Genomic DNA, 26,802 nt, shown 5'->3' with positions numbered 1-26,802 from the left:
TTTGAAGAGTCTGAACTTCCAGCTTCATTTATTTATATCCCGAAATTCTACCTCCCCTGTCACTTCCAAAAAACTTTAAGATTATCTTACTATGTGTGTCTCATACACAAAAGTTGATGTGATATGGTTTATCATCTGAAACTTCAAATTTTCCCAAAAGAAAAAAAAAAAAAAATCAAAGTACATGAATTCCTTCTTCTCAGAACACTTAAATCCATTTACATGTCCTGAGTTTATGTAAACACTATGAATATATGGGAAAATGTTTAGTCAGTAAAGAAAAAACAGAGTTTTCATCCTGTTTTTATCGACCACTAACTGGAAATGAATGATGCTAAAGCTGAAACTCCAGTACTTTGGCCACCTCATGCGAAGAGTTGACTCACTGGAAAAGACTCTGATGCTGGGAGGGATTGGGGGCAGGAGGAGAAGGGGACACCAGAGGATGAGATGGCTGGATGGCATTACCGACTTGATGGACGTGAGTCTGAGTAAACTCCAGGAGTTGGTGATGGACAGGGAGGCCTGGCGTGCTGCAATTCATGGGGTCGCAGAGTCGGACACGACTGAGCGACTGAACTGAACTGGAAATGATGAATAATGAAACTGACTACTCTTCTCATCAAATCAAAGACCTATCTTTCCAACTAATCTCTAGAAAAATTAAGTAAAGGAAGCTCAATTTACGTATCCATTTAACTCTGTGTGGTTGTAATTTTTCTATTCACAAACTAAGAAAATCAAAACGTTCTTTTAAATCTAACATTTTCATAATATACGCAATACCTTAACCCCAGTATTTTTTTAATCATCATTTACCACACCTTGAGGCCCATCTGGATTTCCAAATTCTTCCCAATTTTTCCGGGATTCTTCATCAGTTAAACTAGCATAAAAAGAACAAAGGTGCAAAATTAGAAAACCACATCTGAAAAATAAGTACTCAACTACACAAACTCCATTAACCAACCAACTCATTTCTTAAAAGAAATAATTTCAGAGAATCAAGAAAAACCCTCTGAAATCTGAAAAAAAATAGGGACAGGTAAGGAAGGAATTCAGCATTAACAAAAAATGCTAATTAATGAACCCGGATACAAATTCTTAGTTGGCCCAAGAGTTCTCAAGTTTAGCCAGTTCAAGACAGAAGATCAAACTTTAAAGGCTATTACATTTTCTAAGGAGGCAGGGGAAATTAGACGTGACTTTTTTCAATCTTATACACTCACTTATTTTCCAAAATTTTTTCAATGGGCATGCTTTTATTTTAATAATGACATATACCTATATTTTAAATATAAACTTAATACATGATTAATAATAATCCCTCCAAAACTTGCACCACATTCTCAAAGAAAAAAATAACACCTATAAAATTCCACTGCTGTGGTAAAGGTCATTTGTACTGTGCTGAGATCACAGTTTTCTCCTAAGCCAACTTCCAGGAAGACTAGGCAAATACTTGCTAAAGCAACAGCTTCCCAACTCAGGCAATATGAGGGACAGTGATTTTTTTAAAAAATATGTAAACATATATGACCTGGGCAATGGTTCAAGGCACGGGGTAAGAGTAGCTTTATTCCAGGTCCTGGCATAGATGTTTTTAAAAATAAAAATAAAAACATTAAAAGAACTCTTTCCTTCAGAAACTTTACAATGTTGTTAAGGAGACAAGGCAGTCAAAAACATACAAAAATGACCAATAACATAATAAGGAAGACATTCTTACAGACCTACTGGCAAAAGATTATGTTTATGTTCAAACCTAATTTTAGCCAAAGATGGAGAAGCCCTATACAGTCAGCAAAAACAGACCGGAAGCTGACTGTCACTCAGATCATGAATTCCTCATTGCAAAATTCAGACTTAAATTGAAGAACGTAGGGAAAACCACCAGACCATTCAGGTATAACCTAAATCAAATCCCTTACAATTATACAGTGGAAGTGACAAAAAGACTCAAGGGATTAGATCTGATAGACAGAGTGCCTGAAGAACTATTGAAAGAGGATCATGACAGTGTCCAGGAGGCAGTGATCAAGACCATCCCCAAGAAAAAGAAATGCAAAAAGGCATTTTTGCATGTAAGGCCTGAAGAGGCCTTACATATAGCTGAAAAACGAAGAGAAGCTAAAGGCAAAGGAGAAAAAGAAAGATATACCCATTTGAATGCAGAATTCCAAAGAATAGTAAGGAGAGATAAGAAAGCCTTGCTCAGTGATCAATGCAAAGAAATAGAGGAAAACAACAGAATGGGAAAAACTAGAGATCTCTTCAAGAAAATTAAAGATATCAAGGGAACATTTCATGCAAAGACGGGCTCGATAAAGGACAGAAATGGTATGGACCTAACAGAAGCAGAAGATATTAAGAAGAGGTGGCAAGAGTACACAGAACTATACAGAAAAGAGCTTCAGGACCCAGATAACCACGTTGGTGTGATCACTGACCTAGAGTCAGACATCCTGGAATGCAAGGTCAAGTGGGCCTTAGGAAGCATCACTATGAACAAAGCTAGTGGAGGTGATGGAATTCCAGTTGAGCTATTTCAAATCCTGAAAGATGATTCTGTTAAAGTGCTACACTCAATATGCCAGCAAATTTGGAAAACTCAGCAGTGGCCACCAGACTGGAAAAGGTCAGTATTCATTCCAATCCCAAAGAAAGGCAATGCCAAAGAATGCTCAAACCACTGCACAATCGCACTCATCTCACATGCTAGCAAAGTAATGTTCAAAATTCTCCAAGCCAGGCTTCAACAGCATGTGAACCATGAACTTCCCAGATGTTCAAGCTGGATTTAGAAAAGGCAGAGGAACCAGAGACAAAACTGCCAACATTCTGGATCATCAAGTTCCAGAAAAACATCTACTTTTGCTTTCTTGACTATGCCAAAGCCTTTGACTGTGTGGATCACAATAAACTGTGGGAAATTCTTAGAGATGGGAATACCAGACCACCTGATCTTTCTCCTGAGAAATCGTATGCAGGACAAAAAGCAACAGTTAGAACCAGACATGGAACAACAGACTGGTTCCAAATTGGGAAAGGAGTATGTCAAGACTGTATATTGTTACCCTGCTTATTTATAAACTTCTATGCAGAGTACATCATGAGAAACGCTGGGCTGGATGAAGCACAAGCTGGAATCAAGACTGCTGGGAGAAATATCAATAACCTTAGACATGCAAATGACACCACCCTTATGGGAGAAACCAAAGAAGAATTAAAGAGCCTCTTGATGAAAGTGAAAGAGGAGAGTCAAAAAGTTGGCTTAAAACTCAACATTCAGAAAACTAAGATCATGGCATCTGGTCCCATCACTCCATGGCAAATAGATGGGCAAACAATGAAAACAATGACAGACTTTATTTTGGGGGGCTCCAAAATCACTGCAGATGGTGACTGCAGCCATGAAATTAAAAGACACTTGCTCCTTGGAAGAAAAGCTATGCCAAACCTAGACAGCATATTAAAAAGCAGTGATATTACTTTACCAATGAAGGTCTGTCTAGTCAAAGCTATGGTTTTTCCAGTAGTCATGTATGGATGTGAGTTGGACTATAAAGAAAGCTGAGCACCAAAGAATTGACGCTTTTAAACTGTGGTGTTAGTAAGACTCTTCAGAGTCCCTTGGACTGCAAGGAGATCCAGCCAGTCAATCCTAAAGGAAATCAGTCCTGACTATTCATTGGAAGGGGGAAGCTGAAACTCCAATACTTTGGCCACCTGATGTGAAGAACCAACTCATTGGAAAAGACCCTGATGCTGGGAAAGATTGCAGGCAGGAGGAGAAAAGGACGACAGAGGATTAGATGGTTGGATGGCATCACTGACGGGATGGACATGAGTTTGAGTAGGTTCTGGGAGTTGGTAATGGACAGGGAAGCCTGACATGCTGCAGTCCATGGGTCGCAGGAAGTCAGACATGACTGAGCTGAACTGAATTTTAGCCATAAATTTATTTCCCAGGGCATATGTACCTAGGATACAATGTATTTTCTATTTAATAAAGCTCCAAGTTGAGACAAAGAATGCAGAAATACCTTAATAAAATTGCAAAATTTTTCAATGATTTGAAAATATTTTTACACTTATCAATTTGGTCACTTATGAAAACAAGCACCTCAACATCTTTAGTCCTTATTCAACTGTAACTTCACTTACACTATTTGACCTAAGGCCACAGTAAAATACAAGAGCCGAGGAAAGGCATTATTAGACTGCAAGTTAATAAGGAGTGGTGCTAAGATTCTGTTCTGCTAAGGAAGGGATATTTCTCAAAAACGTTTGCCTTGGTTTCCCTGTATAATTGTCCACTTCATCAAGAGCTTTAGCTATTGTTTCTTTAAATTTTCTGTCTCCTAATCAGATTCTTTTTCCCAAAATAATTATCTCGTTCCTTTCTGCCTTTCTAATGATGGCAGGAACATAAACTGTTCTGTTCTCTATTCAATGCCCTCAGATTAGCAAAATAAAGCACAGCTCACATCAAAGAAGCATTTGATTTTTCAACCTGCACACACATCTGATTAAAATTTCATTAATTCATTCATTAAACCAATCTGTGTACAACTGTTGTATAACCAGTCTGTATAGTCAAAGGAATTATCAATTTTTTTAAGTCAGTTTAAGAAAGCAACTGATTTTTCACTTCTTGTTAGTGCTTCAGTATAATACCATTTCTAAGACTTAAAGAACTTAGAAGCTGTGTGATTTCAGTATAATTTATATATAATAAGCTCACACAACACCACTGGTACTAATGTAATTTTTTTTTTAATTCAAGGAGAGTCAAGTTTCCTAAACATGATTATATTCCTTGACTTTGAGGGTGGGAGGTTATACCATAAATCCTATTAGGAATCTAAATCTAGTGAAATCTATGCCCCTCTTGTCCTGGAAAAAAAATGCACATTTACAAATACACATAAATTCTGTATACTGTTTCAGGGACCTCAGATTTTAAATCCTAATCCAGAGAATGCCTTCACTAAATTATATATGAGTGGCCTGAGTTGGCTATACACAGCTAAGTTATGTATTCATACGTAAGAATATGTGCAAACATAGGCTATAAAAATTAAAATAGTTTTAAGGATGTTAACTCATGCTGCCCATGTGTTAAAAAATAGTTTAAACACAGGTTCTACACCCAAAAGCAAAATCCCAACTGTATCCAGAAAAATGAATCAGAGAATTCATAAGTTGGCCTAACTCTTCAAAAATAACCATACCTCCTTCAAGTAACAATCTGGCCCGAAGAAATAGAAATGACCCACTTATTTATTATAATGAGCAAATAAGGGAAGAGAAAGTAGCTTAAATAACCAAGGCAAATTCTGAAAAACTTTGTAGATCAAAGTCTATAACTGCATTCCACAAGTTGCTTGAAATACGTATCTTAGGACAGCAGCTTCAATTCAATGACTCAAACCTATTACATACATATTCAGTAAAATGTGCCCTTTTAACTAATCTAGTTACATTTGTACAAGTTACAACAACTCAAGAGTTCTGGGTCCTGTAATCATTTTACTTCTTCATCTGCCTGATAGACCATCAACTATTTTAGACCCTTTACATACAAAACACTACATCATGATCATGCAACTAAGTTAAAACCAAAAGCCATATATTATTCTTCAGTACTTTTTAGAATAGTGACCATACATAATAAAGCCAGATTTCCAGTAACCTGAGAACAAAATCATGACCTTGAAAAGGTTACAATACCTGAAAACTAAGGGGGGCAAAGTAACTGTACCAAAAACACTAATTAATCTTGGCTATCTGACATCTGGAAATCTCCAGTTCTTCAATTACCTGAAGACAGCAACTAAGGCATTATATTGTGATACTTGTGCACCAAGGGTAAATGCATGAAGGAGACACTGAAAAAAGGGGGAAAGAACACACCAACTGAAAGAACAATCTGGAGAACATCTGCTGTACAGAAAAGAAAATGTAGAGCACACTTCAGAAGCTCCTGCAAGTACTGCTTTATTACAGAAGCATATTCACACAGAAAACACCCAATGGAGGGGGTGGGGGAGGAGGCTGTAGGGAGAAAGGAGACACGGTCAATATACTTCTATTAGGCACAAAAATGCATAAGACAGTATTTCCCAAACTTTTGTTATTCATATTCCACTTTCACAGCCTGCTATTATATCTGCATATTCTATTACTTATATTTTTTAAGTTAGCTTACAAAATTGTACATTACTGAGTTTTCCTCAAAAACAGATAACATCTTGTCTGTATTTTACTCTTTAATTCAACGTAAGGGTTGTGTGGGATATACCTATCATAATTCGTGAAGAATCCAGCTGCCTTTTTATCTCCTGCAATATTAACACCCAAGAAATAACTAAATTTTATATCCTCTATCCTGTTTTCCAAAAATTAAACTCATCTTTAAATAGTTTAAATGAAACAAGCTATAATGCTTGTATGCTTGTCTCATTTAAAAGAACTAGATCTAGCCTAATAAAAAGCCTAGAAATGAAAGCAAAGTGTTAGTATATCCTCTTCTAATCAGTATGCTTTGAAAATAGCTCAATTAACATATCACTTACTACTTAATCAACTCACATGGCAAAAGCACTACCGTGAGCTACTTAAAATTAAGGTTTAGCTAAATTACCCCTGCAGGGTTATCAGGAAGTTCCATAGAAGACTCAACATATGAGGTCAACACTTGAAAAAAGTATATGACAATTATTTTACTGATTACTATTTTATTCCAATAGAAAACTTAAAAATGTATAACAAGTCCTAAAATACTTACGCTGCATAAGCTTTTGCTATTCTCATGAACATAACTTCATCACCTCCTTTATCTGGATGATATTTAAGAGACAGCAAACGATACTGTTTCTTAATCTCTGCTACAGTTGCCCCCTAAAAGAAAAGACTTTCTTTTAGTAAAAATAGGCAGGCTACTGTAAAATATAATCCATCCCATTCTGAACTTAAAATATTGAACTACTCAATAGTTACAGAAAATGAAGTTTTCATCCTATATATCTTGTCCTATAAATTTCACTCACATATTTTTAAGTAAAAATATTTATGCTATTCGATATATTTTATTTTACTGAGCATCTAACTATATGCCATGCACATAGATGATTTGAGACTGATAATATATGAATGCCATTTAAATAAAATAAAATGACAGAGAATTTTAAATATCAAAGAATGATCAAGTTAATTAAGTCTGGCTGAAAAAAAAAATCAAAGGTTAACCTCTTTTCTAAGAAATAATCTGAAGACTATTTGGTTTCATCTGTTTGACAACATTTTAATATTAAGTAACTTAGTTTACCTTAGTTGTTTCCTAATTAGATTCAATTTCTATTCATCAATTTTTCACATTGATTTTTTTTATGGCATTAAATTGTCCCCAAACCTTTAAAACTTAAAATAGCTCTCTTGATGACCATAATCATCACAATAAGAAAATTCAGATGGTATGCAAACTTTTCTTCTACAAAGCAGAAAACCAGAAGATAAATACACTCCTTACTTTGCATTATGTGAATCTCTGGATCAAGCCATCTACTGAGCAGAGACAAGAAATAAAAGAGAGCAGTATGGGGGAAAAATGGAAAGAGCACTAGGTTCAGTTTGTTTACTAGAAGTTATGGGACACCAGACAAAACACAGATTTTCCAGGCCTCATTTCCTCCATCAGAAGAAAATGCTAGATGATCTCTAGCATACATTTCAGTTCTAACTTGCCACAGATAAATTTAAAAGACTAATTTTCTACTTAGATCCATCAATCAAGTTCAATTAAGAAAGTCACCTAACACACAACACTGTAAAGCGACTATACTCCAATAAAAACTAATTTTTAAAAAATGTTAAAAAAAAAGAAGAAGAAAGTTACCTAACAGATACATTCCAGGTTAATCTCAATTACTATGACAAAGCTACCAGTTCTTTACAAGACATAAAGACTTAACATACTACGTTAGTGTCAACTAAAACAGGGTCCTATCCAACTAACATAAATAAACCTCCTGGTTCTAACTTTGCATTAAACCAATCTTAGAAACGTCTTTTAAAAATATACTAACTTCTCACCTCCAAATATTTTTTACATTTTAGCAATTACAAACCAACTCTTAATAGGATGGTAATTGACCTCTGTAGCTTCAAAAACATATATATATATATATATATGCATTAGAATAAAAACAGATTAGGTATCTTTTTAACTGATCGGAGTCTGATTTCTTTAGGCACAACTCACTTTCTTTTAGGCTGTGGGCCTACAGTATTTTCAAGGGATCATTAAACTAATGTACATTATATAAAAATACTACTTACGGGATCTAAATTTAATACTTCATAAGGATTGTATTCTTGATATTCTCGGTCTGTTTTGGAAACTTTGTATGCAAGGAATAAGAACAATGCCCATCCTGCAAGAAGAACTATTTTCCTGTTGAGAAAAAAGATAAGTGAAATATAAGTAAATACAACTCTTTGGGTTTCCTTTAGATTCTAAAGACATTTTGGTAAGACCAAGGCATAGAATAATCTAAAGTAGTCTCACTGACTTAAATTAGTGTTATTGACTTAAATTCTGTAATCACTGGGTTGTAAGATATAATAATGACAGTGTCTTTATGCCCTTTTGAATTCTCTAGAATCTAGCAGTGCCTGGCATGTAATATTCTCTCAGTTCCTATTTGCAGAATTTAAGTAAGAAGTTAATTCAACTCTCATTTACTGGATGCATTAAATTAGATCAAATATATTATACTTACTATTCAGTTAACCATTTAATGTAAAAAAGAACTGCTCTTGACCTCGCAATTACACTTCTAGTAAGGTAAACTACAAAAAATAATTGGTCAATTGCGCAAAGATAAGTGGCCTTAAGTAGTCCTGTTTACCATAACAGTAAAAATTTGGAAACAAACTTAATGTCCATTTATTGGGAACTAATTAAATCATTCATAGGAGACTAATTAAATAAACCAAGATAAAGCCACAAAATGGAACATTTTTAGCTAACAAATACAGAAAGACATGTGGGCTTCCCAGATGGTTCAATGTGTAAAGAATTCGCCTGCAATTCAGGAGACACTGGAGACTCAGGTTCCATCCCTGGGTTGGGAAGATCCCCTGGAGGAGGAAATGGCAAGCCACTCCAGCATTCTTGCCTGAAAAACCCCATGGACAGAAGAGCCTGCCAGGCTACAGTCAAAAGGGTCACAAAGAGTCAGATGCAACTGAGCATGATAGAAAGATGTGCACTACAGGTTAAAAAAAAAAAGACATAAAAGAATATATAGTTTTGGGGGAAAAATCATTTCTTTCTACTTCAGTATGTTCTATTTAATAAAAACATTTTAAAAATTGATATTACCAGTGTTGGAGAAGCTAAGGAAAAAAGGAACTCTCATACAATGTACACTCTGACGGAATATCTGGCAATAAGGTTATCAAAAGCCCTAAAGAACTATATATCTTTTAAACTATCAATCTACTCCACTTCAAGAAATTAAGAAGCAAATAAACTAAAACTAAGTTTATAAAGTATAAGGGTGGTAACAGATATAATTAATACCTGAAAACACATATAAATGTCCATCAGTAGAGTACTGAACAGATCAGTAACAGTATATCTATAGAGAAATGCTATCTAGACACTAAAAATACTTGCTGTGGAAGATTCTCTACTTTACAGTGTTAAAATAGAAAAACAGATTTCAAAGCTGTATGTACAATGTAATCCTATTTTTTGTAAATAAAGTTTATTATAAATAAAAATATAGAAGGTAAATCATCTTAATGGTGTTTATCTTTAAGTGATGAAATGGAATAATTTTTATTTTTTACATGTTTTGTATCACAATCTGTTATATTAGATAGGAACTGTTAAACAAAGACATAAATGAATCATAGGAATCCTAGTCAAACAAACCGAAGTGATCTGTTTTCAAACACAAAAAGAAAACATTTCATGCATTTAAGCTCTCTTGATAGAAACATAGCTTAAAACATGTTTATCTGGACTGAGTTTCTCAGGCCCAATTCCTACCTACCTCTTTACTTTTATCATCCTAGTTTTTCAAACAAAATAAATCGCCACCTCCCAAAGTTCCCTAAGTTTTTCCACCATCATGCTTTTGCTCTCCTGGGTCTTTCTACCTAGAATTCCCATTCTTCATTTCTACATATCCAAACTGTACTTATCCTTCAAGACTCAACTCAAATTATCTACCCAATCCATAACCGCTGTCAAGATAATCAACAGGAAGACCATGATTACAGTCAAAGAAACATAAACCATGACCCTCTGGCTCACTGCAAACTCCTTGAGCATGTGGACAGGATTTTATGCTCAGTTCTAACTAACCTCAGAGTAACAAACACAAATGGCACTCAGACACAAATTTTGTTCTACCTGGCCAAATCCACGTTCTAAACCTTATTAAAGGGCATAATACTGGAAGCTGCTTTCCACATGCCCAAAGACAAAGAATACCTAGAATACTTCCAGTTTTACCTTCCTATCCAGTGATAGGCTCTGGAACAAAAAGTCAAATCCCAGTTTTACCCCTTATTACCTAAGAGATCTTGGCAAGTTGTTTAGCTCAGTTTCCAATTTCTAGAGTGGGTCCGAGAATTAAATAAGATTAGCACCTCACTCCAGTACTCTTGCCTGGAAAATCCCATGGACAGAGGAGCCTGGTAGGCTGCAGTCCATGGGGTAGCTAGAGTCGGACACGACTGAGCGACTTCACTTTCACTTTTCATTTCCATGCATTGGAGAAGGAAATGGCAAGCCACTCCAGTGTTCTTGCATGGAGAAAGGGACAGGGAAGCCTGGTGGGCTGCCATCTCTGGGGTCGCACAGAGTCGGGCACGAGTGAAGCGACTTAGCAGCAGCAGCAGCAGCAGGTATATAAAGAAGAAACGGAAAGATACACCCAATTGAATGCAGAGTTCCAGAGAATAGCAAGAGATAAGAAAGCCTTCTTAAGTGAACAATGCAAAAAATAGAGGAAAACAATAGAATGGGAAAGACTAAAAATCTCTTCAAGAAAACTGGAGATACCAAAGGAACACTTCATGCAAAGATGGGCACAATAAAACAAAGAAACAGCAAGGACCTAACAGAAGCAGAAGAGGCGGCAAGAATACACAGAACTGTACAAAAAAGGTCTTAATGACCTGGATAACCATGATGGTGTGGTCACTCACCTAGAGCCAGACATCCTGGAATGTAAAGTCAAGTGGGCCTTAGGAAGCATTACTACAAACAAAGCTAGTGGAAGTGATGGAATTCCAGCTGAGCTTTTTAACATACTAAAAGATGCTGCTGCTAAAGTGCTGCACTCAATATGTCAGTAAATTTGGAAAACTCAACAAAGGCCACAGGACTGGAAAAGGTCAATTTTCATTTCAATCCCAAAGAACGACAATGCCAAAGAATGTTCAAACTACTGCACAACTGTGCTCCGTTCACATGATAGCAAGGTAATGCTCAAAATCCTTCAAGCTAGGCTTCAATAGTATGTGAACCAAGAACTTCCAGATGTACAAGCTGGATTTAGAAAAGGCAGAGAAACCCCAGAGATCAAACTGCCAACTTTTGTTGGATCACAGAGAAAGCAAGGGAATTCCAGAAAAACATCTGCTTATGCTTCACTGACTAAGCTAAAAGCCTTTGACTGTATGGATCACAACAAACTGTGGAAATTTCTTAAAGAGATGGGAATTACTAGACCACCTTACTAGCCTCCTGAGAAACCTAGATACAGGCCAAGAAGCAACAGAACCAAACATGAAACAACAGACTGGTTCAAAATTGGAGTATGTCAAAAAAGGAGTATGTCAAGTCTGTATATTGTCATCCTCCTTATTTAACTTAAATGCAGAGTAAAGTGAGTAAAGTGAAGTGAAGTTACTCAGTCATGTCTGACTCTTTGCGACTCCACGCACTGTAGACCACCAGGCTCCTCCATCCATGGAATTTTCTAGGCAAGAGTACTGGAGTGGGTTGCCATTTCCTTCTCCAGGGGATCTTCCCATCCCAGGGATCAAACCAGGGTCCCACATTGCGGGCAGATGCTTTACCATATGAGCCACCAGAGTACATCATGTGAAATGCCGGACTGGATGAAGCACAAGTTGGAATCAAGATAGCCAGGAGAAATATAAAAAACCTCAGATATGCAGATGATATCACTCTAATGGCAAAAAGCGAAGAGGAATTAAAGAGCCTCTTGATGAAGGTGAAAGAGGAGAGGTGAAAATGCTGGCTTAAAATTCAACATCAAACAACTAACTCATGGCATCTGGTTCCATTATTTTATGACAAATAGAGGGGGGGAAAAAAAGTGGAAGCAGTGGCATATTTTATTTTCTTGGGCTCCAAAATCACTGCAGACAGCAACTGCAGCCATGAAATTAAAAGACGCTTGCTCCTTGGAAGGAAAGCTATGGTTTTTCCAGTAGTCATGTATGGATATGAAAGTTGGACGATAAAGAAGGCTGAGTGCCGAAGAACTGAGGCTTTCAAATTGTGGTGCTGGAGAAGACTCTTGAGCGTCCTTTGGACAGCAAGGAGATCAAACCAGTCAATCCTAAAAGAAATCAACCCTGAATTGGAAGGACTGCTGCTGAAGCTGAAGTTTCAGTACTTTGGCTACCTGATGCAAAGAGCCGATTCACTGGAAAAGACCCTGTTGCTGGGAAAGATTGAGGGCAGGAGGAGAAGGGGGCAACAGAGAATGAGATGGTTGGATGGCATCACTGACTCAATGGACATGCGTTTGAGCAAACTCCAGGAGATAGTGAAGGACAGGGAAGCCTGGTGTGCTGGCGTGCTGCAGTCGGTGGGATTGCAAAGAGCCGGACCTGACTTAGGAACAACAACAAAGGTATGTAAAGCATCTAAAAGGCGCTTCACAGATGATAAACAAACAACTCATGGCAGCTCTCGGCTGTTACCACTAACTCTTGCCCACGTCTCAGCTCTCAACTAGGACCCCTCACTTACTCAAGAATGCCTTCACTGTCTCAAGCCAGTTAAGAGCCCTACCTCTGTTCTTTCATGGCACCCCAATCCTCCTTTACAACCCTTACTAAACTATTATCATTTGTTTACTCGCCAGTATTTTGTTACTCACAGTATATCAGCACCTAGTATAATATCTGACACATACACAGCACACAGTAACTACTTATTGACTGAATAATGAAAATAATTTAAAATAGGAACTTGTGACTCAAAGCCAAAGTTTGCTAATACCCTCAATATGCTAAAGAACATTTTAAATTATATTTTATTTCCACACAAACTTAGTAACTCCACATCTTGTTTTGCCAACTTTCCCAAAAGGCTACAAAGCTCAAAAAACAAAGATAAAAGAGAAACTGAAAACCACTAAAGTAAAATTTTTAAAGCAAACAAGGTTAGAAGAGAAAGGGAACAAAATACCTAAAATGCACTACACCCCATGTTAGACTGCTCTATGTGCGGCATCTGGCCCTCTAAGCCAATGCATAAAGGGACAAGCAGAGGTTGACGAGAGAATTCCCAAACTGATGAAAACTACCACAACCAATAAAAACCATCCTGATTTCCTGAGAGCGAGACCAAAGGAAGAAACATAACAGATTACATCATGCTCTGGGTCCAGTTTTTTAAAAGCATGTTTGGTTTCTCTGAAAAGACATGCATTTTCCTTACATGTGGCTTCAATAATTAGTGTCCTGTGTTTTTTCTTTAAGCATACCTTAAAAGTCATTTTGGAAGCAACTTCCAGAAATTAAAGTAACAGATAATGACTGCTTAATTTTGAAAGAATGCTTCAGGGTCAAGTAGCAAAAAAGTTTTGATGGCTCCTGACCTTATTTATATTTTTACCAGTATTATTTAATTCTTACTTAAATATCCAATAATCTGAAGTTCAATTTAAGTAAATATCTTTACTAATTACTGAAGAAAACATCACAAAGTTAGGTTTTTTCCCCTTGAAATTGAGGTTCAGATACCCACAATGTGTTGACCAAAGCCCAAAAGAGAAGAAACTGGAAAGCCAAATATATCTGCCTTGGTGCCTCATAAGTTTAATCTAAAAAGAGAAGCAATAGCAAGGAATACATAGCAAATATGAAACTACTCTGGTAAACACTAATTTTGCCTTTTAGTTTCATAACATTAAAGCTAAGATTTCCCTCCCTCTACAAAGGAACTATTTAAGTCTCCTTAAGTAATACACATATGTTGAAAACTATCATCATTTAAACCAAGATTTAAAAATAACTGGTTCTGCTTTTACTAATTTCCTCTGCCAGATAGATATATGCAGGTAATTCACAGGGTAAAGTCCTTCAGACAAAGTAGGCAATGGCACCCCACTCCAGTACTCGTCTGGAAAATCCCATGGACGGAGAAGCCTGGTGGGCTGCAGTCCATGGGGTCACTAAGAGTTGGGACATGACTGAGCGACTTCACTTTCACTTTTCACTTTCATGCATTAGAGAAGGAAATGGCAACCCACTCCAGTGTTCTTGCCTGGAGAATCCCAGGGACAGGGGAGCCTGGTGGGCTGCTGTCTATGGGATCACACAAAGTCAGACACGACTGAAGTGACTTAGCAGCAGCAGCAGCAGTCCTTCACTAATGACAGCTCTTTCACTTCCCCTCAGTTTCATGTTACCTCTAAACTGATGACTTAGGGTGAAGATCCAAAGCCCAGGTGCTAACCAACAAAGCCTCGAAAAATCAAAGACATCTACTCTGATTAAACATGCTAATGGCCTATTTATGAAGATGGCCTTGCAAAAATAAAGAGTAATCAGATCCTCACTCTACCACTTCTTGCTGCAAGAACTTAGTCAAGTTTCCTCATCTTCTTAGTCTCAGTTTCCTCACTTGAGAAAAAGCAAAAACATCTACCTAAAAGTTAATATAAAGCTAATGAGTAACATATGAAATCCTAGTACAGCACCTGCCACACAGTATGCATCCACAAACTTCAATCACTATGAAATGCAAACTTGACTATGTCACCTCCATGCTTCTGATAATCTTTTAAAGACTCCTCCATAGTCTGAGACAAAATTCAAATCCTGACACAAGACATTTAAGATCTTCCTTCAAAATTTGACTTCTTTCTCCTCTCCTCCCTCTAGTCAGAAGTACCCTCTCTCTCTTTTGAACTTCTAAACCACTCAGTTCAGACTGTTCTCAAATTTACTAATCACATCTTACTCCTACTAAGGTTACAATTTCTTCACAGACACAGATTTTATTCATCATTATGTGCTTAGTTGTATCTGACTCTTTGTGACCCTACGGACTGTAGCCCACCAGGCCTCTCTGCCCATGGGATTCCCCAGGCAAGAATACTAGAGTGAGGTACCATTTCCTACTCCAGGCAGTTCCCAACCAAGGATTGAACCTGGCTCCCTTGTGTCTCTTGCATTGGCAGGATTCCTTACCACAGCGCCACCTGGGAAGCCCATTCATCTTTATACCCCTATTTCATATGATACCTAGCAAAGAGTAAACACAACTCATGTTTTGTTTTTAATTGAAACCAATTACTTACTTTACTGTAGGAATAATATTTGGCTGGGGCTTTAATAACCGTAAACGGTACCACATACATCTTCCATATACTTTTCTGATATTCTTTAATCGATTTTGCTCTGTCAAAAAAGAAAAAGAAGGGGATAAGTTAAACCATTTTCACAGTGAAGGCAAAATCAGAGTTAAAACCATATTAACCTTCATTATCATGCTAATACTTCACTGGAACATCAAAGTACTCTCTGTGCTGTGCTTAGTTGCTCGGCCGTGTCCAACTCTTTGTGACCCCATGGACTGCAGCCCACCAAGCTCCTCTGTCCATAGGGATTCTCCAGGCAAGAATACTGAGTGGGTTGCCATGCCCTCCTCAAAGTACTCTCTACTTAACGTTTTAAGAAAAATTCACAAGATAGGCTCAATTTTCTACCACTTAGAACAAGTGATCTATCTGGAAAATTTTATTCAACTACCAGGCAATCATTTCTCATGTGAGATATAACTTTTAATTGAAAAACTTAAAACCTGACTTGAACCCAAAATATTTAATTACATAGTAGTTTCTAAGAAAATTCTCTCCTCCTTCTCCTTCTGCTATAGAAGTAACAAAAAGTGCAAAATAGTTGAAATATGAAATATGTTTGATATTCTTCAAACATAAAAATAATTAAGTTAAATGAGAAAAGTCACACAAACTCATAAGAAATTAAAACAGATTTAAAAGTTGTAACAAAAGGCATTATTCTAGTCCCCAGGAAAAATCTGCAATTCAATTTTAAAAGGAATTAAACCAAAGACAAGATACCATATACTGTTTTTCTAAGCTCACCACAATCACTTGGTTTAAATAAGTCTCCCAAGTTTAAAAAAGTTTTAGATTAAGTTTTAAAATAAAAATCTACCTTTTCATGAAGACGGCATACAAAAAGCAAAGAAAGAAGCCTATGTCACACCAAAGCCAAAGACGAAAGCTTGGAAGGCCAAGAAGGCAGTGCTAAAAGACATCCACAGCCACAGAAAGAGAGAAGATCACATTACCCACCTTCTAGGTGGCCCACGATACTCCAAAGGCAGCCCAATTACCCTTGGAAGAGCAATAAGCTTAATCACTGTGTCATCATCAAGTTCCCCCTGAGCAGGAAGATGGTCATGAAGACAATAGAAGACAGCAAGCAATACACTTGTGTTCATTATGGATATCAAAGACGAAGTATCACATCTACGAAGAAGCTCTACAACATTGATATGGCCTAGGTCAACACCCTGATTAGGGCTGATGGAGGGAAGGTATATGTTCAACAGGCTCCTCACTATAATGCTTTGGATGTTGCCAACAAAACTGAGATCATTAGCTGTTTAGTATCAAATAAAACATCTTTCATAACATTAAAAACAACGAGACTTCCCTAGTGGTCCAGTAGTTACGACTGCACTTCCACTGTTGGGCGTGCAGGTCTGAACTCTGGTCAGGGACCTAAGATCCCCAAAGGCCACGTGGCATGGCAAGAAAAATAAAAAAACACCTACAAAACCAAAGTCCTTAAACGAGATACCAGATAAGTAAATAAAAGAACTCTGCATATAATAGAATGCTCCAAAGCTGCCATCTAAGAAGTCTACCTACCTGTTACCACCATGCTTTGAGGAAAGAATCCCCATGAGAGCGCTATGTGGCAAGAGTTATCAGAATTGGGTAAGATGAAGAGGGATTCAGGAAGGGGGAGGAGCAGTTGCAGAAGGGAGAGTGGTAATATGCAAGGAGACTTATCAAGTAAGTTAATACAGTAAGGACAACTGGAGTCAGTTTTTCATGTCAGAGAAGTGAGTTACATGTATGATTAGAAAATACGAAATGACCTCTGTGGTATTAAGACTGGAACTGAAGGCATCAGTATGAACCAACTAATATCTTTTAATATAGAAATACAGATGTAGACCGATACACATACATACATACATCTTTCCTAACTCAACTAAGTGAGCCTAGGAACAATGACATCTCAGTAGCAGTGAACACACCTAGCACCCAGATCTTGATTTCCAAATAGCATTCTCCACTAACAGGAACCAGAGATCCAAGTATCTTCCCACAAAATATTACAAAAGGAAGAGAATGACTTTACAATGGGGAAGTGATATGCTGAATAACTGCTCCCCCTGAAGATGTCTACGACATCCTAGTACCCAGATTCAGTGAATGTATGATCTCGAATGGCAAACAGGACTTCACAGATGTAACTAAATTAAACATTTGAGATGGGAAAATTATTCTGTATTATTTGGGTGGTCCCAATAGCTGTGAAAAGAAGAGAAGCGAAAACCAAAGGAGAAAAGGAAAGATATAAACATCTGAATGCAGAGTTCTAAATAGCAAGGAGAGATAAGAAAGACTTCCTCAGCGATCAATGCAAAGAAATAGAGGAAAACAACAGAATGGGAAAGACTAGAGATCTCTTCAGGAAAATTAGAGATACCAAGGGAACATTTCATGCAAAGATGGGCTTGATAAAGGACAGAAATGGTATGGACCTAACAGAAGCAGAAGATATTAAGAAGAGGTGGCAAGAATACACAGAAGAACTGTACAAAAAAGATCTTCATGACCCAGATAATCACGATGGTATGATCACTGACCTAGAGCCAGACATCCTGGAATGTGAAGTCAAGTGGGCCTTAGAAAGCATCACTATGAACAAAGCTAGTGAAGGTGATGAAATTCCAGTTGAGCTATTTCAAATCCTGAAAGATGATGCTGTGAAAGTGCTGCACTCAATATGCCAGCAAATTTGGAAAACTCAGCAGTGGCCACAGGACTGGAAAAGGTCAGTTTTCATTCCAATCCCAAAGAAAGGCAATGCCAAAGAATGCTCAAACTACCGTACAATTGCACTCATCTCACATGCTAGTAAAGTAATGCTCAAAATTCTCCAAGCCAGGCTTCAGCAATATGTGAACCGTGAACTTCCTGATGTTCAAGCTGCTTTTAGAAAAGGCAAAGGAGCCAGAGATCAAATTGCCAACATCCGCTGGATCATGGAAAAAGCAAGAGAGTTCCAGAAAAACATTTATTTCTGCTTTATTGACTATGCCAAAGCCTTTGACTGTGTGGATCACAATAAACTGTGGAAAATTCTGAAAGAGATGGGAATACCAGACCACCTGAACTGCCTCTTGAGAAATCTGTAAATAGGTCAGGAAGCAACAGTTAGAACTGGACATGGAACAACAGACTGGTTCCAAATAGGAAAAGGAGTCCGTCAAGGCTGTATATTGTCACCCTGCTTATTTAACTTATATGCAGAGTTCATGAGAAACGCTGGGTTGGAAGAAGCACAAGCTGGAATCAAGACTGCCAGGAGAAATATCAATAACCTCAGATATGAAGATGACACAACCCTTGTGGCAGAAAGTGAAGAGGAACTCAAAAGCCTCCTGATGAAAGTGAAAGAGGAGAGTGAAAAAGCTGGCTTAAAGCTCAACACTCAGAAAATGAAGATCATGGCATCTGGTTCATCACTTCATGGGAAATAGATGGGGAAACAATGGAAACAGTGGCAGACTTTATTTTTGGGGGCTCCAAAATCACTGCAGATGGTGACTACAGCCATGAAATTAAAAGACGCTTACTCCTTAGAAGGAAAGTTATGACCAACCTAGATAACATATTCAAAAGCAGAGACATTACTTTGCCAACAAAGGTCTGTCTAGTCAAGGCTATGGTTTTTCCTGTGGTCATGTATGGATGTAAGAGTTGGACTGTGAAGAAAGCTGAGCACCGAAGAATTAATGCTTCTGAACTGTGGTGTTGGAGAAGACTCTTGAGAGTCCCTTGGACTGCAAGGAGATCCAACCAGTCCATTCTAAAGGAGATCAGTCCTGGGTGTTCTTTGGAATGATGCTAAAGCTGAAACTCCAATACTTTGGCCACCTCATGCAAAGAGCTGACTCACTGGAAAAGACTCTGATGCTGGGAGGGATTGCGGGCAGGAGAAGGGGATGACAGAGGATGAGATGGCTGGATGGCATCACTGACTCGATGGACTTGAGTTTGAGTGAACTCCGGGAGTTGGTGATGGACAGGGAGGCCTGGCGTGCTGCGATTCATGGTGTCGCAAAGAGTCGGAGACAACTGAGCGACTGAACTGAATATAATCACAGGGTTCCTAAAAAGGAAGCAAGAGGGTCAAAGAGAAGATGATGTGACCTTGGCAGCAGAGGTTGGAGTGACTTCCTTTGAAGATGGAGGAAGGGGCCACAAGCCAAAGAATACGGGCTGTCTCCAAAAGCTGGAAAAGATAAGATTCTATTCTAAACCCTCCAGAAAGAACCTGCCCTGCCAACACCATGACAAGCCAAGTAAAACCTGCCTGGCAAGTCTGCCCTTCAGAACTATAAAAGAATAAATGTGTATTGTTTTAAGCCACTGAGGTGGTGGTTTGTTACAGCAACAACAGGAAACTAATACAAAAAATCTGATGGGCACCATCTTAATCAGGTGTCAGTAAACATCACCACCAATGAGACAAATGCAATTATATGCCATCTGATAGAACACAAAGAGAAGAACACAGAATCAGTTTTGCAAAATTCTTCTCTAAGATATATAACCTGAATCAAATCATAAGAAAACATCAGACAACAGAACTTTGGGTCCATTCTACAAAATAATTGGCCTAAGATCTTAAGTCAAGAAAAAAGTGAAGAACTGTTCCAGCGTGAAGGACAGGCAAGAAACACGTCAACTAAATGTGATGTGTGATTCTTAAACAAATCTTCTGAAAAGGACATCCACTGAGACAAGGGACAAAAGTTGAATAGGTCTGAAAATGATACGGTTATAATGTTAATTTCCTGATTTTCACAGTTAAATTATGGACACTTCTGAAAACATCACTGGAGATTTTTAAATCTGTATTTCATTAAATTAAGCCTCCACAGTCTCCCATTTTAAGCATAAAACCAAGGAAACATGTTACAAGAACATGCTGAAGTCTCTTTAATAACCAGATGGCTTGATCTATTCAAAGGAATGATATTCTCCCAATGTTTCTGTCCAAGAGAAAGTACACATGGTTTTTAGCCCCCAAAGTCTTGCACAATGTGTACATGAACCTTGTCTTCTTACTCCCAATCCAAAACTCACACCCTAGCCTTGTAGGAGGATATTTAATCAGTAAGTAGCATGGGGTTTGGCTGACACAGTAACACAGTGGCACCCAACACAACTAAATATTCACAGTACACATTCCAAAATGCTATAGACCTCAAGTCAAAGTAACTGTCAAAAGGAAAATCTTTCCACAGGGAGGGCTGGCTTGGGAGTTTGAGACCAGCAGATGCAAACTACTATATACAGAATGGATAAACAACAAGGTCCTATTGTAACCGCACAGGGCACTGTACTTGACACCCTGTAACCATTATGGAAAAGGAAAAAAGTGAAGTCCTTCCAGACGGTTTCTTTTAAAGACACTTAGAATAAAAAGGAATTCATTAGGAGAAGGCAATGGCACCCAACTCCAGTACTCTTGCCTGGAAAATCCCATGGACAGAGGAGCCTGGTAGGCTGCAGTCCATGGGTCGCTGAGTCGGACATGACTGAGCGACTTTATTTTTCACTTTTCACTTTCATACACTGGAGAAGGAAATGGCAACCCACTCCAGTGTTCTTGCCTGGAGAATCCCAGGGACAGGGGAGCCTGGTAGGGGGCCGTCTATGGGGTTGCACAGAGTCAGACACGACTGAAGCGACTTAGCAGTAGCAGTTTATACAATTACTAGTTTCATGGCCAGGAAAAACTACCTAAGTAATATCATTAATTTATACTTTTTAAAGAAATTACTCACATTTATAGAAAAAGGAAATTACAAGGTCATAAAATAAGTCTGTGATTTAGAAAACAACAGAGCAACACACGATGATTGCTCTCAGCAATCATAAAGTCTGTATGTTCACAGGAATAGTCCAGGTTTGGGGATAGGTTATTATGATTGTGATTCATAAGCTATACAATGCCTTCACTAAAACAGTCACATCCATCTGTCCTGCAGAATGATCTGCCAGTCTGTAGTACAGAGTGAACCCTTAGCACCGTACTCCTAGAATCTGAAGAGCTAAAAGAATGTTAGCCAGATGAGATCTTCAAATCTGTGTGCCTGCTTATTACAAAAGAATTTAAAATCATGTACCTTCTTACAGAGTTCTAATTTGGCATCTAAAATTTTCATTGTACATTTGAAGAGGTGGCAAATATGTCATTTCCAACATAAGTTGACATTTTAAAATAAAAGTTTCATCGCTTTTAGATGTACCAATGAAATGTGAAAACCACAGCAATTTCATACCCACCATCATCCATTTACAGAAATTCATGAACAAGCTCTTCATCCTACCTCCCCCACATAATTTTATCCTAATTGTAATATATTTTTATCCTAGTAAGTCATTTCTTATACTACTGACACATCCTTCTTAAAATTAATGTTTTATTCCGGGACTATTTTTCCCAAATTTTTATATTGAAAATTTTCAAGCCTTCAGAAAAGTTGAAAGAATATTACATTGAACAATACCCTTCACCTAAATTCACCAACTATTAATATTTTGCAACTCTTGGCTTTATTTCTAGTTCCTTCTTTCCCTCTCTCTCCCCCATTTTTTTAGAGTAAACTGAAGATATCAAGACACTTCACCTCTAAATGCTTTGGCATACATGGCCAAAGAACATTAGGAAAGTTTAACACATCCAGAAGTTTTTTTTGACATGTTAAAATTTCTGACGCTACTTTTATCTGTATGCGCGTGCATGTCTGTGTGTGCTATCAAGGCAACATAAATATTCAGTTCAGTCTCTCAGTCGTGTCCAACTCTTCATGACCCCATGAATCGCAGCACGCCAGGCCTCCCTGTCCATCACCAACTCCCGGAGTTCACTCAAACTCACGTCCATCGAGTCAGTGATGCCATCCAGCCATCTCATCCTCTGTCGTCCCCTTCTCCTCCTGTCCCCAATCCCTCCCAGCATCAGTCTTTTCCAATGAGTCAACTCTTCGCATGAGGTGGCCAAAGTACTGGAGTTTCAGCTTCAGCATCATTCCCTCCAAAGAAATCCCAGGGCTGATCTCCTTCAGAATGGACTGGTTGGATCTCCTTGCAGTCCAAGGGACTCTCAAGAGTCTTCTCCAACACCACAGTTCAAAAGCATCAATTCTTTGGCCCTCAGCCTTCTTCACAGTCCAACTCTCACATCCATACATGACCACTGGAAAAACCATAGCCTTGACTAGACAGACCTTTGTTGGCAAAGTAATGTCTCTGCTTTTGAATATGCTATCTAGGTTGGTCATAACTTTCTTTCCAAGGAGGAAGCGTCTTTTAATTTCATGGCTGCAGTCACCATCTGCAGTGATTTTGGAGCCCAGAAAAATAAAGTCTGACACTGTTTCCACTGTTTCCCCATCTATTTCCAATGAAGTGGTGGGACGGGATGCCATGATCTTCGTTTTCTGAATGTTGAGCTTTAAGCCAACTTTTTCACTGTCCACTTTCACTTTCATCAGGAGGCTTTTGAGTTCCTCTTCACTTTCTGCCATAAGGGTGGTGTCATCTGCATATCTGAGGTTACTGATATTTCTCCTGGTAATCTTGATTCCAGCTTGTGTTTCTTCCAGTCCAGCATTTCTCATGATGTACTCTGCATGTAAGTTAAATAAGCAGGGTGACAATATACAGCCTTGACGGACTCCTTTTCCTATTTGGAACCAGTCTGTTGTTCCATGTCCAGTTCTAACTGTTGCTTCCTGACCTGCATACAGGTTTCTCAAGGGGCAGGTCAGGTGGTCTGGTATTCCCATCTCTTTCAGAATTTTCCAGAGTTTATTGTGATCCACACAGTCAAAGGCTTTGGCATAGTCAATAAAGCAGAAGTAGATGTTTTTCTGGAACTCTCTTGCTTTTTCCATGATCCAGCGGATGTTGGCAATTTGATCTTTGGTTCCTCTGCCTTTTCTAAAAGCAGCTTGAACATCAGGAAGTTCACGGTTCACATATTGCTGAAGCCTGGCTTGGAGAATTTTGAGCATTACTTTACTAGCATGTGAGATGAGTGCAATTGTACGGTAGTTTGAGCATTCTTTGGCATTGCCTTTCTTTGGGATTGGAATGAAAACTGACCTTTTCCAGTCCTGTGGCCACTGCTGAGTTTTCCAAATTTGCTGGCATATTGAGTGCAGCACTTTCACAGCATCATCTTTCAGTATTTGAAATAGCTCAACTGGAATTCCATCACCTCCACTAGCTTTGTTCGTAGTGACGCTTTCTAAGGCCCACTTGACTTCACATTCCAGGATGTCTGGCTCTAGGTCAGTGATCACACCATCGTGATTATCTGGGTCATGAAAATCTTTTTTGTACAGTTCTTCTGTGTATTCTTGCCACCTCTTCTTAATATCTTCTGCTTCTGTTAGGTCCATACCATTTCTGTCCTTTATCGAGCTCATCTTTGCAAGAAATGTTCCTTTGGTATCTCTGATTTTCTTGAAGAGATCTTTAGTCTTTCCCATTCTGTTGTTTTCCTCTATTTCTTTGCATTGATTGCTGAAAAAGGCTTTCTTATCTCTTCTTGCTATTCTTTGGAACTCTGCATTCAGATGTTTATATCTTTCCTTTTCTCTTTTGCTTTTCGCTTCTCTTCCTTTCACAGCTATTTGTAAGGCCTCCTCAGACAGCCATTTTGCTTTTTTGCATTTCTTTTCTATGGGAATGGTCTTGATCCCTGTCTCCGAAACTCAAATACTGTTAAAGATATAATAGCTTTAAAAAAAAAAAGCAACTTAAAACACAAGGATGTACATCCCACTAGAACCTTAAACACTACATACCCCAAAGTAAAAACAATTCACTGAGCTGAAAGGGCCCACAGACATAAGAGGTACTGAGAATGTCTTCCTCAAGATCATAGCCAATCTGGCCAGAGATTCTTTAAATAAGCTTTTAGACATTAATATAAATCCATATAATAAATTCAGCATATATATAAGAGCAGAAGGAAGAAAACATTCACCATTCCAACACCCAGGTAATAATCACTAATAACATTTTAATATGTTTCCTTTGTAGTCCTCTTTAGGAGAACATCTGGGAAGCAGGAAAAAAGCTGGCAAGGTGGATGGTACATACTCAGGAAAGATTTCTCTGTGAACAAGGCAATTCCAGCAACTAATTTCTAGGGACAATATGCTTCTCTCAATTGAAGGGCTGTGGGGCTGCCTCAATCAAGACTCTCAAGGACCCTCAAAACCCTCTTTTCAGCAATAAACATGACATCTACTACTATTCCCAGTGCAACAAATGCCCAAGTGAGTTTCTCAGACAGCAGAACAAACAGGACATACAAAAGCTAATTTAAGGAAAGCACTGTATAATGTACCAATGTCCAAATGGAGAGACACAAACACATAAAGCTTAAGTTTTCGTTTTTTAATTTCTAAATATCTCCATGTTTAGAAACTTGTAAACAATATTTAATGACTACTAATAACCAAATAAATTAAGACACCATAATATACCTACCATCCTATATAATTAGACATATAAACTGTTCCTAACTTCTTGGCATTATGGGCATACAGGGTGTTCTTTGAGATGCAATTTCCAAAGTGAGGGTGGGGAAAGTCTCCATACCTCCAATGAGCAATTCTTGGAACACCAGCTAGGTGTCCAAGAATTCAACTCAACTCTGACACCATCTACCCAAACTGTAGGGTTGAGGGTTCAGTCCTCCAAGACTGTACACCCAAGCCCCCCTACTTTAGATGCCAGTCATTAGCCCAGATAATAGACTGGGGGTTCCAACAACCTCTTCCTTTGGTTTAATTTGCTAAAGCAGCTCACAGAACACAGAGAAACATTTTACTTACTATATTACCAGTGTATTAGAAAAGGATACAACTCAGGAATGGACAAATAGAAGAGATGCACAGAGCAGGGTTTGGAGAAAGGGCAAGGAGGTTATACATAAATGTATATAAGAAGTACATATTTGGTCATTCAGATGACCATAATATATTTAAGTCACAATATCACAGTATCTTTCTCTAGTCCTGTATTTAGACCTATATCCTTAGAACACTGCCCTAGAGGTGGAATTATTAAAGTTTTTAACATGTATATAGCTCTCTTCTAAAAAAAAGAAGTAGGACTATACATTCTTTTTCAGCAGTTTGCATGAATAGCACTACCATTCTTCAGCAGCCAGTAATAAAGTCCATTTTTATTAATCTGCACTCAACTCCTGGAAGCAGACATTGTTTTCTTATACATAATCACCCCTCCCCTTTCCAGCTGCCAAGAATATAATAGGTACTATATAAATATTTGTAAAGAACGTACAGAATTCCTTTATCTAGAAAACATTATTACATGTCCTTTATTAAGTACACATTGGTAAGTACCTACTATGTGCCCAGATCTTTCTGGACACTGAGGACACATCAAAAAACAATATAAAAGTCCCAGCTCTCACAGACCATACATTCCAGTTCAGAAGACAGCAGTAAAAAAATAAACTTTATAGTATATTAGAAGATGATAAGTGCTGTGAAGAGAAATAAAACAGAAAAAGTGAAGAGCTTTTTTGCAGGCAGAAAGAAACTTAACAACTTAAAATAAGGTGCTCAAAGAAGGCAACACTGAGAAGATGGCATTTGAGCAAGGCCATAATAGAGATGAGGAAGATCACAACAGGCTATCTAGAGGAAAAGCATTCCAGGCACAGGAAGCAATAACCATAAAGGTTCCAGAGAAGCATGCCTCACGTGCCCTAAGAACGGTGGAGCAGCTGGTCTGACTGGAATGGAAGGAGCAAGAGAGAAAGGAACAAGAAATGAAGTCCAAAAGTTCATGAAGGATTTCATAGACCACTCTATGACTTGAGCTTCTATTCAGATTGAGATGGGAGAGCCTTAAAGGGTTCTGAGTCCAAGAGTGACATGCGCCAGCTTCAGTTAAAAAAGGATCACTGTGCTACTATTTCGAGAACAGACTGCAAGGAGCAAGGGTGGACACAAGGAGACCAGTTTGGAGACTAACGATAATCTAGGCAACAATAAAACAGGACAGTGCTGGTAGCAAAGCAATTAGAAATGGTCAGACTAGATGTAATTTGAAAGTAGAGCCAACAGGACACACTAACATCTGGAAGCAGCACATAAGACAGAGATAAGCCAAGAGA

General features: G+C 38.1%; 1 protein-coding gene across 1 annotated transcript in view; it reads right to left on the bottom strand.

Annotated features, from left to right (window-relative positions):
* SEC63 (SEC63 homolog, protein translocation regulator) overlaps positions 1–26,802 on the bottom strand; it is a 66,155-nt gene that overhangs the window by 31,418 nt on the left and 7,935 nt on the right. Inside the window, exons 2-5 of the mRNA XM_019967265.2 lie at positions 15,594–15,693; positions 8,344–8,458; positions 6,794–6,906; positions 825–886 (exon numbers count right to left, since the gene is read on the bottom strand). Of these exons, the coding sequence (XP_019822824.1) occupies positions 825–886; positions 6,794–6,906; positions 8,344–8,458; positions 15,594–15,693 (390 nt within the window). The remainder of the gene's footprint in view (positions 1–824; positions 887–6,793; positions 6,907–8,343; positions 8,459–15,593; positions 15,694–26,802) is intronic.

Source organism: Bos indicus, chromosome 9 (assembly GCF_029378745.1).
Source record: "Bos indicus isolate NIAB-ARS_2022 breed Sahiwal x Tharparkar chromosome 9, NIAB-ARS_B.indTharparkar_mat_pri_1.0, whole genome shotgun sequence".
NCBI classification, from domain to species: domain Eukaryota; kingdom Metazoa; phylum Chordata; class Mammalia; order Artiodactyla; family Bovidae; genus Bos; species Bos indicus.
The sequence above is the reverse complement of the archived record's forward strand: the minus strand, read 5'-3'. Positions and strand labels throughout refer to the sequence as shown.